The sequence below is a fragment of the Staurois parvus genome, unplaced genomic scaffold (assembly GCF_062004578.1).
Source record: "Staurois parvus isolate SC_StPar_1 unplaced genomic scaffold, SC_StPar_1.0 ptg000261l, whole genome shotgun sequence".
NCBI classification, from domain to species: Eukaryota; Metazoa; Chordata; class Amphibia; order Anura; family Ranidae; genus Staurois; species Staurois parvus.
This window is the reverse complement of record NW_028318057.1, coordinates 1,382,421-1,397,660: the sequence shown is the minus strand read 5'-3', so window position 1 is coordinate 1,397,660 and position 15,240 is coordinate 1,382,421. Positions and strand designations below refer to the sequence as shown.

General features: G+C 39.1%; 1 protein-coding gene across 3 annotated transcripts in view; it reads right to left on the bottom strand.

Moving 5' to 3' along the window:
• Positions 1-527: 527 nt before the first annotated feature.
• Positions 528-15,240, bottom strand: part of USP49 (ubiquitin specific peptidase 49) — a 109,949-nt gene continuing 95,236 nt past the window's right edge. For 2 of the 3 annotated variants that reach the window (XM_089681158.1, XM_089681159.1), the window contains 2 exons: positions 9,077-9,279; positions 528-3,354 (listed from right to left, as the gene is read on the bottom strand). In XM_089681158.1, coding sequence (XP_089537284.1) covers positions 3,131-3,354; positions 9,077-9,279 — 427 coding nt within the window. In that variant the 3' untranslated portion in view covers positions 528-3,130. Of the gene's footprint in view, positions 3,355-9,076; positions 9,280-15,240 lie in introns of those variants that run through there. The other variant, XM_089681160.1, reaches the window with a different exon arrangement.

The following is a 15,240-nucleotide window of genomic DNA, read 5'->3' as shown; positions in this document are numbered from 1 at the left end:
CTTTCCGGTTCGCTTATTGGCTTCCCAGTGCATCCTGGGACATTTCATACCTGCAATACCTCCAGAGCAAAGCAAAATTTTAAGCTGAATAAAATCCTCCCAAAAGCTGCAGGTGCGGTTAGCAAGCTTTGTCAGACTTCTATAGAGGCTTTGGAGACTCTTTGAAGCACCAAGAAAGTGAAATGGGATATCATTTTTGAAGTGAACCAAAGCAAACAATGTGTAAACAGGACTGTAAGTTTACCATTTTATTTAGTGACAGGGGCTTTGATTGGCATTCAGAGTGCTTTAAAAAATGTGTCCAATTCCACATTTTGAAGCAAGTGTAAATAAGCCCTAACTCTGTGTTAGGCAGTGAGATGAAGGGACCATTGGATGTCCGGATCCATAAAGTAAGGCAAATCATCCCCTAGATCCCCTTTAACTTTTTTAAAGTTATCCACTGTTCTTCTTTAAATTGTAATCTGGAATATGTAATTACAGCACAATATTTACAAATATGAAAGCAAACCATGCAGATCAAAATATACCAGACTCCAGATATTTATTAAGCTTTGAAGAGTTGGGTCAATATTGTACAAAATAAAAATGAATACATTTTTGTGCCAGCACGTATGGGACTTGGGTGTGGACCGACTCCTGAGTTTGGCAGGTGAAGAGAGCAGTGACAGGAACACAGAGCTCCCTTGAATTTTGAACAGATTAAAAATTGGGCCGATTTAGGCTTCAAATCGAAGTCACTGTATATTAACCACCATCTTGTGTGCGCAAAGCATAGCAAACAGAGGCTTTGGAGAGATGGCTTTAGCCCCTGAGTTCAGCTGCCTCTCTAGCTTAAGGGGGTGAAGTTGAACAAAATTCGACATTTAAAACATAATGTTATATTGCTTGAAAAAAACCCACTAAAAGAACAAAAACAAAACAGAGTGTCAGACAACAGGAGGAGGAACAGAAACTTCTTAAACACAGTACTGTGAGGTACTCCATACTGTTGCCTAGTAAGTCTACTACTTCACAAACAGAAAAAGGACTCCTGTTGTGTGAGATTCACATCTGACAAAAAAAAAAAAAAATGTAATTTAAATAAAATTCTACTCTCCTAGTCATAAAAAGTACAACCAATGCCTCCTTTACATGATTTTAAAATGTTTTTCGCTGCCTGATAATAATGATACAACAACAAAATTCCCAATCCTTTCATTTCTTCAATGTGCTACTTGCTTAGCTCTTTACTCCTAACCCACTGCGCCATTTGTTAGGACTGCTTTGTAGAAGCATACCAACTATGTCGACACACAAAGCGGATGATGCAGAGTTATCCCCTGTCAGAACTATAGTTCTAATGGGCAAGTTGAAATACCCTATTTCACAAAGGAAAAATTTCACGCATGAAATTCATTCCTCAAGAAAAGTAGCCACTACTAGAATTAAAAATACTGTTGTAGAATCTTCTAAAATTTGTAACCACAGATTTAGTACTTGTACTTCAGCTCCAGAACATCTGGCTCATACCTGGCACACCAAAGTTGCCAATAGGCAAAAGCTCTTCTATTTGATCCAGCCAGCTGACTGTTTGGAAGTTGCAGCACCTATACACTTGTATTACAATACAGAAAGATCCAATTGCATGTGGCAAGTGAAGAGTGATAAAGCTCAATTCAAGGCAATTTCACACCTGTAAACACAGATAAACACATCTGATAAAAAAGGAAAGCAAATGTGAAATTTCATGTTTCTAAACTGTTACAAAAACAGCCATCCAACATTTTATCTGGCAGCATGTTAGAGGACTAAGGCTGGGTTTACACCTGTGCAGAGCACTCGAATGTGCGTTTTGATGAAAGATGCAGCAATTAGGATTTTTTTTTTTTTTTACGCATAAAGCGCATGTAAAGCACACAAGTATGAACAGGACCTAGATGGCAAAAAGAAAAAAAAAAGGCTAGTGATTGAAATAGTTTTGCCCATCTGACATTGCTCTGCCAGTTAGAAGTATTAAAAACTTTCCACACTTTGTTTTATCAAATGTGATCATAATTTATGAAATTCTGAGCTTCAATGTTTCACTTGAAAGAATTAAGGGGAGTGTAAAACAAGGGCATATAAGTGCAGGCACTTAAGGTATTTCATTCTTCAAGTCTTTTCCCTGGCACTCTAGACCACTCCTAAAACCCCAAAACAATCAGCATGCAAATACAGACTTTTTAAAAGTCATAGGCATGTCCCCTTTTCAACTTGAGTTTTACTACCATGGCTTCTCAGAGCAATGCACTGTGAAATGGGGGCTGTCGAGTTGATATTGCACAAGAGGTTTGGGAACCACCAGAAGCATTCTGAGGGGCAGGAGGTGGCAATGCTCATGTGATTGCTCAATTCTCAGTGAAAATGGTGTGCACTGGTCATGTCTGCATTTTATGCCCATGTTGCTTTACACATTTTCCCTAGTGACAGTTTGGCTATAAGATTTGATGCAATAATTGTATTTTGAGCAATGTCTATGATAGATGCCATCATCCTGATGCCAGCATGAAGGCGCTATATGCAGGCTTTAACAGGGTATAATTTGCTGCATGTTACATGGAAAAACTTGCACTTGGTATGGTTTATGACGCATATCATGAACTATGATATAGCCAAATAAAAAGCCATCAGAATGGAGAGGTTTCAGATTTTAAAAGACCAGCATCTGCTTTGAAGCAGATACTTTTCACAGGCATTGAATGCTACTCCACATAATTACTATAGATGCTAATAATTTAATTAAAAGTCTAGCACAACACCCCTCACATTGATGAATGCTTGAGAGGCTCCATTCTATATCCTGTACATTCTAGGGATAAAAAAGCAAGTTTTAACAAATACAAAGTTAAACAACCCTAGATGTTTAGAAATAACCTCTGAGCTAAAGACAGTTTGAAGGATGATGCCATTTCCCTGCCATGCAGACACACATGGGAGCCATATGCCAAGTTCCTATAGGAGGACCTACTGGTCACACTGTAAGTCTTCTGGTGCTACTCTTACAAGATGATAAAAAACACAGCTAAGAACCAGTCTACATATTTAAAAACACCCCCCCCCCCAAAAAAGAAAGGAAAAAAAGCCAGGAAATATTCTAGTGCTAGTGGTGTCAGGGTATGATTATCTGCCTGTTGCTCTCCTCTGTACTGGATGGAGCCTGAGGTGAGAAAAAGAGATCAGGAATCCCTGCATCACTCGGCTTGTTGTTGTTGTTTTGTACTCCACTCTGTGGCTTACTCCTCTGGGTGTAGAAAAGGATGTACGCTTGTGTCCTGCACACCTCCTCAACAGAGCACATGTTCAGTTTGGAGTCATTACAATGAACCCAGAACCCTACAAGGAAAAACAAGAAGACACTGCTTAGTTAGTTCTTTCATTGCATTTGACAGATCAGCATTTGAATGTGTCTCATTTATAAAATGTACTATGGCAGACTAATCAACTGGTGCAGGTTTGCATATGATGACAGAGCTGGAAGAGAACAGTGTATATAGTGGGGGATAGCTGAGAGTAGTTGCTAGCAGCAGAATCTTTCAGAAGTGTAGGGGAAAGTTACAATATCTCCTTATACTATGCAGGAGGAAGGACTGAAACATACATGTGTTGTGGATTATGTACTGTGAGCAGCTTGTCATGGCTGAAAATCATGTGTCGTGATTATATGGTCAGGGCTGAAAATCATCATGGGCTTTGAGAAGCTAGTTGGGGCTGAGATGTACAACGTGCTCAAAAGCAGCTGCTTAGGGATGATCATTCTTTTGGTTCTATTTTATGCATAGAACCCTCAGGATATGGCTGCATAATCTCTAGGAAGATCAATAGATTTTAATACCTTTTAATTTTACATAAGACTAGACTTCAATAAACAAGTATCCAATCGGCTACAATGGACATCTTCAGATGACAAGTTATTTTTAGGATCATTTACCATTCATTCAACTGAAATGACTTTACAACACGTAAAAAGACGGAATTGTGAACATGTAAAAATGGTTTACATGAATATTAAACAAATATAAAATAAAAAAAAACATTCATATATGATATATATAGAGAAACGTGTTCTGCTGAATGCCAGCATGGCTGGGCAAAGTGAAATCCAGGCCATTGCAGCCTACATGTTTGCTGACCAATGTCGCAGAACAGGGGAGACAGTGGCACTTTACCATTGGAGCATTTCGTGGGTAAATAAACACCACTATCATTGACTACCAATGAAAGGCAAACACTGGGCAGCCACATTTTAAAGAGGAATTGTCCACCAAAATTTAAAGCTGAGCTCCAGGAAACCGGCTAAATATAAATATTAACTATGTATATAAAACGTTTTTTCTGCCAAAAGATTTGTATTTCTGTATATTCAGTCCTAAGATTTACATAGCCCTGTCTAGTGGGTAAGGTGCTTTGCTGCAGTTCACCTTCATTTGAGGGTCTTTTTATTACTCCCACCATGTAATTAGAGAAGCAACATGCTGATAAAGCTCTTCTCTGCATCACTCTGCTCTCTCTTGCTTTCAGTATGCTCCTTGCACTGCAGTATGTGTGACCTATGTATAAGAAGTGCAGCGCTAAAAAGTATATACTCAATAAAATATGTTATACTCACTATGTTCTCCAAATCATATGGATAATAAAAGTAACACAATAAGAAAATATTAAAAGTAATAAAAATAAATAAAATAGTGACAGTTCGTGATGAGTGATCTATACCGGAGTTGCTAGTGACTTCTCGATCCTGTGGTCTGGTGACAAATAGTGAACATGCGCACTCACCAGATGCACATTTTCAATACACGTCATACATAAACCAGAGGTCCCCCTCATGGGATGGGATGGACCAGCTGAGCCGTCTTGGCGGACTCTCCTTCCTCTGGGTGTAGAGCAGCCAAACCTTTGTCTCCCTCTAGGAAATGGACAGGGTACTAGGCATCCTACATCAGGGTGTGCGTCATCCTTAGGGTGGTATCATGTGTCACAGACTCCTGATGCTTGGGCTCTGGAATGGATGTAAGGCTCACCAAGGAGCCAGCAAGAAATAGCCCATAGTGTAGTAGTTTAAAATTGGCATTTATTAATCCACGTGGTAAAGTAACTCAAATGTGAATAAAAGCAAATAAAAACAATTACTGACCAATGTGCAAATAGACCATGGCCATTCTGATGAAGTGAAGTGCTATCGCACGAAACGCGTTAAAGGGGCCTGCACGCTGTGACGTCTATTTGCACATTGGTCAGTAATTGTTTTTACTTGCTTTTATTTACATTTGAGTTACATCCTAGAGAGAGACAAGGGTTTGGCTGCTCTACACCCAGAGGAAGGAGAGTCCGCTAAGACGGCCCAGCTTGTCCATCCCATCCCATGTGGGGGACCTCTGGTTTATGTATCACATGCGTATTGAAAATATGCATCTGGTGAGTGCGCATTTTCACTATTCGTCACCAGACCACAGGATCGGGAAGTCACTAGCAACTCCTGTATAGATCACTCATCACGAACTGTCACTATTTTATTAATTTTTATTACTTTTAATATTTTCTTATTGTGTTACTTTTATTATCCATATGATTTGGAGAACATAGTGAGTATAACATATTTTATTGGGGTATATACTTTTTAGCGCTGCACTTCTTATACATATATTTATGAGGTTTATTTTTTGGTTGCCTTGCATGCTATAGCTGCTATCATTTGAAGCGCTCACTGATTGCATTTATCTTAGTATGTGTGACCTGCTCCTTGTGTGTCTTCAGCTTTTACCTGTCTGAGCTCTGCGGTATAGACTTACAGTAGACAGCAAGAGACTCCTAGCAAGCACAACAAAATCAGGAATTTACATTGCCTATAGCCAAAAATGAATTTATTGATGTATTAATGATTACAGGGCTGCATGGTTTGTGTTTATTACAAGCCACCAGCCACTAACATTTAATGGGCTTCTACCACTAGCCACCATCATAAGAGGACACTTTCCTATGACTACTGCACTCGGCAAGCTGTGTTGCACATTGTAAAAGTTCTAACTGTGGCACTGCCTATGCTTTTGTAAACTGCAAAGTTCTGTTGTGTTCTCTACATTATATTGTACATCAAATAATCCTGACCAAAGAGTTCGTTGGACTAATTAGAAACCAGCAACTATTTAGACAGTTATTTTAATGAAGATTTTCTTTAGCCACTTAACATCTGCCCTATGGCAGTTTTACTGCTACAGGACAGCATTCCTGTCCAAAATCACATACATACGTGATTTTGCACTGCCGCCACATGGGGGCGTGCACGCGGAGCCGGGGATTGCTTCTGCTGTGGAATGTCACAGCACAAACTGATCTACAAACCCCGGCGAGCACCTGTAGATCATCGGCCAGGAAAGAACAGAGCTGTATCTATGTTTACAGTTCTGTTGTGACAGGGGGGAGTCATGAATCATGTATCTCTGGAGAGCTGTGAACACGATCCATCACTTCCCATAGTAAAAGCACCACTTTGTACACCAAGCACACACTTAACCCTTTGATCACCCTAGATGTTAACCCCTTCCTAAATCAGTGTCATTAGTACAGTGATTAGTGTATATTTTTACACTGTATTAATGTCACAGGTTCCAACAAAGTGTCAGTTAGTGCAAAAATGGCAGCCGCAATAATCGCAGTCCTGCTATAGGTTGCTGATCACCGCCATTACTAGTATAAACAAAAATAAATAAGAAAAAATTCCACTATATGTACCATGGTTTGTAGACGCTATAACTTTTGTGCAAACTAATTAATATACATTTATTGGGATTTTTTTTTATCAAAAATATGTAGCAGAATACATTTTGGCCTAAATTTATAAAGAAATGTGATTTAAAATTATTTTTAATGGATATGTTTTATAGCAGAAAATAAATATTGTTTTTGTTTTCAAAATGGTTAGTTTTTTTCTTTATAGCGCAAAAAGTAAAAACCGCAGAGGTGATCAAACACCACCAAAAGAAAGCTCTATTTGTGGGAAAAAAAACAAAATTTCATTTGGGTACAGGGTTGCATGAAGGCGCAATTGTCAGGTAAAATAACGTGGTGCCATATAGCATAAAATGGCCTGGACAGGAAGGGGGGTACATTTTCTGGAGGGCAAGTGGTTAAGGTAAAGTATTAGTTTTATATTCTATGTGCAGAAAAGTATGTTATTGAAGGGTTTCATTTGGGGAAAAAAAAGTGATCTTTTGTACTGAGCTTTTTGTGTCTGTGTTGCTTGTGGCACAGCAATTAAGGAGTACTTTGTAGGTCCTGCAGAATGTGTGTGCTGGGTATACAGCAGGTAGACTCATGTTCTGACCACTTCTCTTTAAGCCACTCCCACCAATAGGCACCATCTATCTAAGCCCACCATGTGCCACTATGCAGCCAAAGAATTTTATGAGTCAATGTGCCCCAGGGTCTATTGGTCGCAGAATTTTTTTTGTATCTGTGCCATAATCCTAGTAACACATCCATGGAAGACTAAATAAATATAGATGCAAGGTTTAAAAACTATTAGGTCCATTTTAGAGGTGTTGATTGGTTTTAATATTTTCAATAATGATGTGTCATATTATAAGGCAGTGTTGCTCAACCTTTTTCAGTCAAGGCACCCTTTAAAATTATAGACCGCACTGGGGCACCCTTTAAAATTCTGGACAGTCTTGAGGCACCCCATTCTAAAACTGGGTACCTCAAGACTGTCCATACTTTTAAAAGGGCACCCCATTCTAAAAATGTGAAAAACTATTCTAAGAGTTTTATATAATGCAGCAACATCCACCTACTGTATGTAGGACACCCAACATTAGAGATGATTTATTCTTCCAAAGCAAATACACTTTTGGTACTGACTAGTATTCCAGTGTCTCTCTACTCCCTCAGTTTTTCTCCATCACTGAGCTAATGTGCAGGGGAGGGTCAAACTACGATGCTGTGCAGGCAACTGACATCCTCCTTCTCAACTGATGATGTCATTGGTTGTCAGGATGTTGGCGGCTAGAAGGTCATAATGGTTAACAATCAAACCTGTGGCTTTTTGTACATAAAAAGGCAGGCTTGTTCCATCCACTGGCTTGTATATAAGTTTTAGGCAATTTTTAGACATTTTGCCAAAGCACCCCTGAAGAAACCTCAAGGCACCCTGGTTAAGAAAGGCAGCTATAAAAGGTGTTGCAAATGCAGTTGTAAGGCCCCTTTCACAGAGGGTGGACACATCAGCGGAAATGCTTGCCGAGTGGGGGATCTGTCTGCTGATCCCCGCTGAGCAAGCGGATGACTGGTCCATGTCCGCTCTGCTTATGCAGAGCGGAAACAGACACAACCCGCTTTCCTCTACAGGTGGTCAGATGGAAACAGATCGCCTGCCTGTCCGATCTGATGGATAAAAGGGGAACAGATCCCGATCTTTCTCTTTTTTGGCGGATCGGACTGGATGTCACATGGAAACAAACACATGTCCATTTACACCCGCTGCTCCATAAAGGAGAACAGAGGTTCCAATTGGGTCCACCTGCAAAACAGGCAGGCTGACCTGATCGGAACGTCTGTGTGAAAGGTGCCTAAGACACTGGGGTTGATTTACTAAAACTGGAGAGTGCAAAATCTAATGCAGCTGTACATGGTAGTCAATCAGCTTCTAACTTCAGCTTGTTCAATAAAACTTTGACATTAAAACATGGAAGCGGATTGGTGTCTATGCAGAGCTGCACCAGATTTTGCATTCTCCAGTTTTAGCAAGTCTACCTCACTGTGTTAACAAAAGGTGCATTTTTTTTATTGATGGGCAAGTTACATATGGAGAGATTTTGTTCCTATTGAACAGCGGTAGTTTGCAATTGAAATTTATGTTGTGTCCGATATTGCCAAATGCATTAAAGTGCTGCTTATTGAGTGTGGTTATGTACAGACATGTAGAGTCAAGTGTCTCAAAATATATAGAGGATAAAAGAAGAAATTCACTCCTAATTAAAGTCGCTATTAACAGTTTTATAAATCAAAACTATGCACATATTTAAAGTGCCAGTATTACAGGCAATTAAACTATTAAACTTACCACCCTCTGTGTTGTAGCAATATGCTGTATAGTGGCCAGAACCAAATCCTTTACCATGATGCATCACCACTGCAGAAAGGTCATAAAGATAAGTCCCAGGATCTGATGGACATAGCGCACCTCGACAGTATGGCTCCATGTTCAGCACTTGGTCAAAAAACACATGGACTCCAATTTTCTCACGATGATTACGGCCAGACCACCTATATACGGAAAAGCACTACTTTAAGGTAATATATAGTATTTTCATAATACTTTTTTTTTTTTTTTTTTTTAATACAGATAAAGAGAAACTCAAAAATAGTCTCATCTATGTGTGTTAATAAAAACATTATTTTTAAATTTAGTTTGCAACTTTAGATGTACGCCAACGCAGGCATATTTGTCAATTACACAAGAAGGCATTGCTGTGAACGGGATACATAAACAGACTAAAGTTAGCGTATTTTTGAAGATATTTCCTGATTTTTTTTGGATCAGAACTTATGATAGTTACTCTTTAGCTAGATTGTTAGGATTCTGTAGAGCATATAATGAGATGCACAATTTCATATGTACAACAGTGCTGCAGATTCAATAGGTAAATCCAATGCGCTGGTTAGATAAACATATATTGCACTGTTCTTATTACTTTACATGGTGTAAATTTTATTTCTTCAATATAGCTTAACAGGGTCACCATTACAGGATGCTTTCTGCAGATCTATATTACTATTGTTTCAACAATCAGTAGGATTCTAGAGCAGAACTACATGTTAATACCTATAAAATTCCCCTGCAGATTTCTGAAAAAATGTATACTCCTCCAGCTGCAACAAAACATATATTTTCACCAATGTCAAATTAGGAAGACAGAGGGAACGGATTATTAACAAAAGACTATATAGAGTTAACGTTATCTTCCTCAATGCCTGATTGATAGAAGATTATGACAACTGCTTATTGGTTTGTGACACTCAAAGTCCAATCTTATTTCATATTTTGCTCCATTATTCCAAATTAGAAAAGTTAGATAATTACCAGGAAATCCGTATCTACTGTAGTAGTCAGCCAGGTCAAAGAAGGCCCCTAAATGGTTTGTCCAATGGCAAGTAAAGCTTGCAATCCATGGATTAAAATTTAACCCGTTGAGCAGGGACCAATCGAATTTCAATCCATGTGTGGCCACTGCTGTTATATAGCTTTACAGGTACAGTGCAGTTAAAAAGAAGTATTTTCCCCCTTCCTGATTCTTAATTTTATTTTGCATATTTGTCACACCTAACCACTTGCCGTCTGGCTGCTGTATATAAAACGTCCGGACAGTGGCAGTCCAGGGGCGGGTTGACATTCATAAACGGTGCCCACCATTCTGGACAGAGCGCTCCCTGGGAGCGTGCAGCACCGCCACTGTATCCTCCGTACAAGGTCCCGATCATCTGATCACTGATTGGCCAATCAGTGATCACATGCAGAGTAGTAAGCAAGATGTCACTTCTGACATCATTGCTTACTACTTGTGAAATCTGTGAATGATCACAGAGGTAACATGGTACAAGGCTATTCATAACAGCCTTGTACCATGTGACAAGCTGTGACCAATCACAGCTCACACAGTAGTTCAGAGAGAAGGAGAAATTATTGCTTTTACAGCCTTTATGGGTGTAAAAGCCATCAGTGTAAAAAAAAAAAAAAAACATCATCACCCCCCACAAGTAGTACAGTGTCACCATGGTGACACTGTACTGCTAGGGTGACAGTATGTAAAAAAAAAAAAACCACAAATAAAAATTAAAAAGTTTTTTTTAAAATTTATAATTTTTGGTTATAAACTAATTTGGGTTATTTATTTTTTTTACTAAAAAGATAACTCAATAAATTTTGGCCAAGATTTATGATGAAATATTATTTGCAAAACTTTATAAGAAAAAACACTTTCAACATTTTTGGACTTTCATTTATATAGCAAAAAGAATAAAAATCCCAGTGGTGAATAAATACAACCAAAATAAAGCTTTATCTGTCTCAAAAAATGCTAAAAAATTCATATGGGTACAGTGTTGCATGACCGCGCAACTGTCATTCAAAGTGTGATAGCGCTGAAAGCTGAAAATTGGCCTGGACAGGACGGGGGTAAAAGTGTCCGGTCTGGAAGTGGTTAAATTATCCACATCCAACTAAATTTAATATTACACAAAGATAACCCTAGTAATTACACAAAGATGACCCTAGTAAATACAAAATGCAGTTTTTAAATTATGATTTTATTAGGGGGAAAAAAAAAAAGCCAGCCAAACCTGCCTGGGCCTATGTGAAAAAGTAATTGTCTCCTAAACCCCCTGCTGCATAACCCAAGTATGTTTGAGGTCACAAACTGATGGCCAGACATTCTTCTTCAGGATTTTCTGGTAGAGTGCAGATATCATGATTCCATCAGTTATGGTAAGTCATCCAGGTCCTGAAGCTGTGAAGCAGCCCCAGAGCATGACACTACCATAACGTTTGACTGTTGGTATGATGTTCTTTTATGAAATGCTGTGTTAGTCTTATGCCAGATGTAACGGGATGCACACCTTCCAAAAAGATCAACTTTTGTCTCATCAGTCCACAGAATATATGCCCAAATGTCTCGGAGATAACCAAGATGTTTTTTTTGGCAAAATGTGAGACAAGGCTTTGTGTTTTTTTTTTTTTATCAGCATTGGCTTTCGCCTTGGAACTCTCCCATGGATGCAATTTTTGCCCAGTCTATTTTTTATTGTTGAATCAGGAGCACTGACCTTAACCGAGGAAAGTGAGGCCTGCAGTTCTTTAGATGTCTGTGTTCTTTTATGACCTTGATAAGTAGTCAGTGTGGTCTTGGAGTAATTTTCGCAGGTCAGCCACTCCTGAGAAGGTCAACCACTGTTCCAAGTTTTTCCCATTTGTGGATAATGGCTCTCACCGTGGTTCACTGGAGTCCCAAACCATCAGAAACGGCTTAGTAACCTTTTCCAGACTGATACATGTCAATTTGTTTCCCATCTGTTCTTGAATTTCTTTAGATCGCGGCATGACGAGTTGTTTTTGTAAATCTTTTAGTGTGCTTCACTTTGTCCGACAGCTTCTATGTAAGTGACTTCTTGATTCAACAGGTCTGGCAAGTGAAACTTAACCACATCCCCACCACCCTATAGCATATACACTGCTACAGGGCGGCAGGGGTGTGCAAAATCACGTATATATACGTGATTTTGCATTTCCGGGTAGGATGCGTGCACACGTGCTACCCGCGCTGCCATTTGTGGCCATCAATCACCGAGTCACGGACAGTGATTACCCGCCGGCACCTGGTGATTACCGAGGATCTCCGACGGGGAGGAGGGCTGCTTTGTTTACTAACAGTCCTCCTCCTTGTCGGCTCGGGCACACTGCTCTGGATCGCTGTGCACATCACAGCCATCCAGAGCAGTGTCCTGGCAGTGAAGCACCAACACACTGCCCCGCAGTAAAACACTCCCAGCACACAGATAACCCTTTGATCGCCCCTCATGTTAACCCCTTCCTGCCCAGTGCCATTAGTACAGAGTCAGTGCTTTTTTTTTTTTAGCACTGATCACTGTATTGGTGTCACAGGGGATGTCAGTGACACCATGTCCGTTCCCCCCAGTGTCAGAATAACCGTCACAGTCCCACTATAAGTTGCTGATTGCAGCTATTAGTAAAAAAAAAAAAAATTCCAGTATCTGTACCGCCATTTGTAAACACTAACTTTCACGTAAACCAATTAATTTACACGTACACAAGACATGTAGCAGAATACATTTTGGCCTAAATTTATGACGAAATTAATTTTTTTAAATTTTTATTTACTGGACAGGTTTAATAGCAAAAGAAAAAATATCATTTTTTTCCCTCAAAATTGTAGTTTTTTGGTTTTTTTATAGCGCAAACAATAAAAGAAAAAATAAAAACAAACACATAGGTGATCAGATACCACTGAAAGAAAAGCTCAATTCGTGGGGGAAAAAAGGACGCAAGTTTCATTTGGGTGCAGTGTTGCATTACCGAGCAATTTTCAGTTAAAGTAACGCAGCGTCGTAATGGCCTGGTGAGGAAGGGGGGGGGGGGATAAAATCCTCAGGATGGCAAGTGGTTAGCACAGCTTTCCAAAAAATGTGATTAATCACAGTTCATTCATGATTTAGAAAGGGGGGCAATTACGTTTTCAAATAGGGCTAGACAGGTTTGGACAGCTTTTTTCCCTTTAATAAACGGAATCATCATTTTAAAAAACTGCATTTTGTATTTACTTTGTTTATCTTTGTGTAATATTAAAATTTGTTCGATGATCTGAATAATTTAAGTGTGACAAATAATAATAAAAAAAAAAAAAAAAATCAGGAAGGGGGCAAATACTTTTTCACAGTACTGCACTGTAGGACTCTTCTGAAAGTTTTATTTTGAGCTGTGCCAATGAAATATGCACTCCTAAAGTAGTTTCTTTCAGCAAGCTGATTGAATGACTGCAGCTAAACGTAGACCACCCTCTACTGGCTAATCTACACACATGTACAGTGATGGATATACTGTATATACAATACAAAAATCTGAAAGATGAAACGTAGAAATTAGAAAATCACATCAAAATTTTCTTTAAGCTAAAAACACTACAATATCTAAAAACCCTATATTACATACCACATACAGTCATGGCCAAAAATATTGGCACCCCTGCATTTTTGGCAGATAATGCACCACTTCGCCCAGCAAATTGTTGCAATTACAAATGTTTAGGCATTCCCAGGTTTATTTCTTTTGTTTGTATTGGTATGACACAAAAAGTGGAGAAACAAAAAAATCAAATCTGACACATTCCACGCAATACTCCAAAAATGGACTGAACAAAATTATTGGTGCCCTCAATTTAATATTTGGTAGCACACCCCTGAAAGAAATAATTGAAATCAATTGCTTCCTGTAACCATAAATTAGTTTATACCTCTTTACTGGAATTTTGGACCACTCTTTTTTCGCCAACTGCTCTAGGTCTCTCAGATTGGAAAGGTTCCTTTTTCTAACTGCTGTTTTGAGATCTCTCCACATGTACTCAATGGGATCAAGATCTGGAATTATTGCTGGCCAGTTCAGTACTCTCCAGCGCTTTGTCTTCAACCATTTCTGGGTGCTTTGTGTCATTTTCCTGCTGTAAGACCCATGACGTCTGATGGAGACACAACTTTTGGACACTGGGCTCTACATTACACCCCAGAATTCTTAGTCTTCAGATTTTATAATGCCATGTGCAAGGTCAAGACATCCAGTGCCTAAAGCACCCTAAAACATCAGTGAACCTCCACCATGGTTGACTGTAGGGACCGTATTTTTTTTCTTTAAAGGCCTCATTGCTTTTTCTGAAAATAGTAGAATGATGGGCTTTACCAAAAAGCTGTAATTTTGCTTTGTCTGTCCAAAGCACATGCTCTTAAAAGGATTTTGACTTCCTCAGGTAAGTGTTAGCAAACTCCAATCTGGCTTTTTTAGGTTTGTGTCAACAGTGGGGTCCTCCTGGGTCTCCTACCATAGCGTCCCTTTTCATTCAGACGGCAACGTGTAGTGCGAGCTGACACAGTTGTACCCTGTACCTGAAGGATAGCTTGAATTTGTCTGGAAGTTGATCGAGGTTCCATTGTCCCAATGTACCATTCAAACAATCCTTTGTTCTAATCTTTGAGACTTTTTTTCTTTCTTCCTTGTCCAGTTACAAAGAAATGGGCTGTAAACTTCTTGACAATGTTGTGCACAGTAGACACAGGAACATTAAAATCTCTGGAGTTGGACCTAGAGATTGTCCATGCTTTTCTACAATTTTTGTTCTCAAATCCCCAGACAATTGTTTGCTGCTCTCTTTTCCATGTGGCACACAGACACATCCATAAAAAGGTTGAGTCAAATTTTCACCATTTTAACTGGTTGCTGTTGTGCTTTCTATATTGTCAGCACCTGCTAATTGATTCAGGCAAGTTTAATTACAAAATTACAGGAGCATCACAAAAACTTAAAATGCAATGGTTTCTTACAATTTTGAAAAGGTGTCAGTAACTTTGTCCAGTCCATTTTTGGAGTTTTGCGTGGAATGTGTCTTTTTGTTTCTCCACTTTTTTTGTGTCAGATCGATACAAACAAAAGTAAAGAACATGAAAATA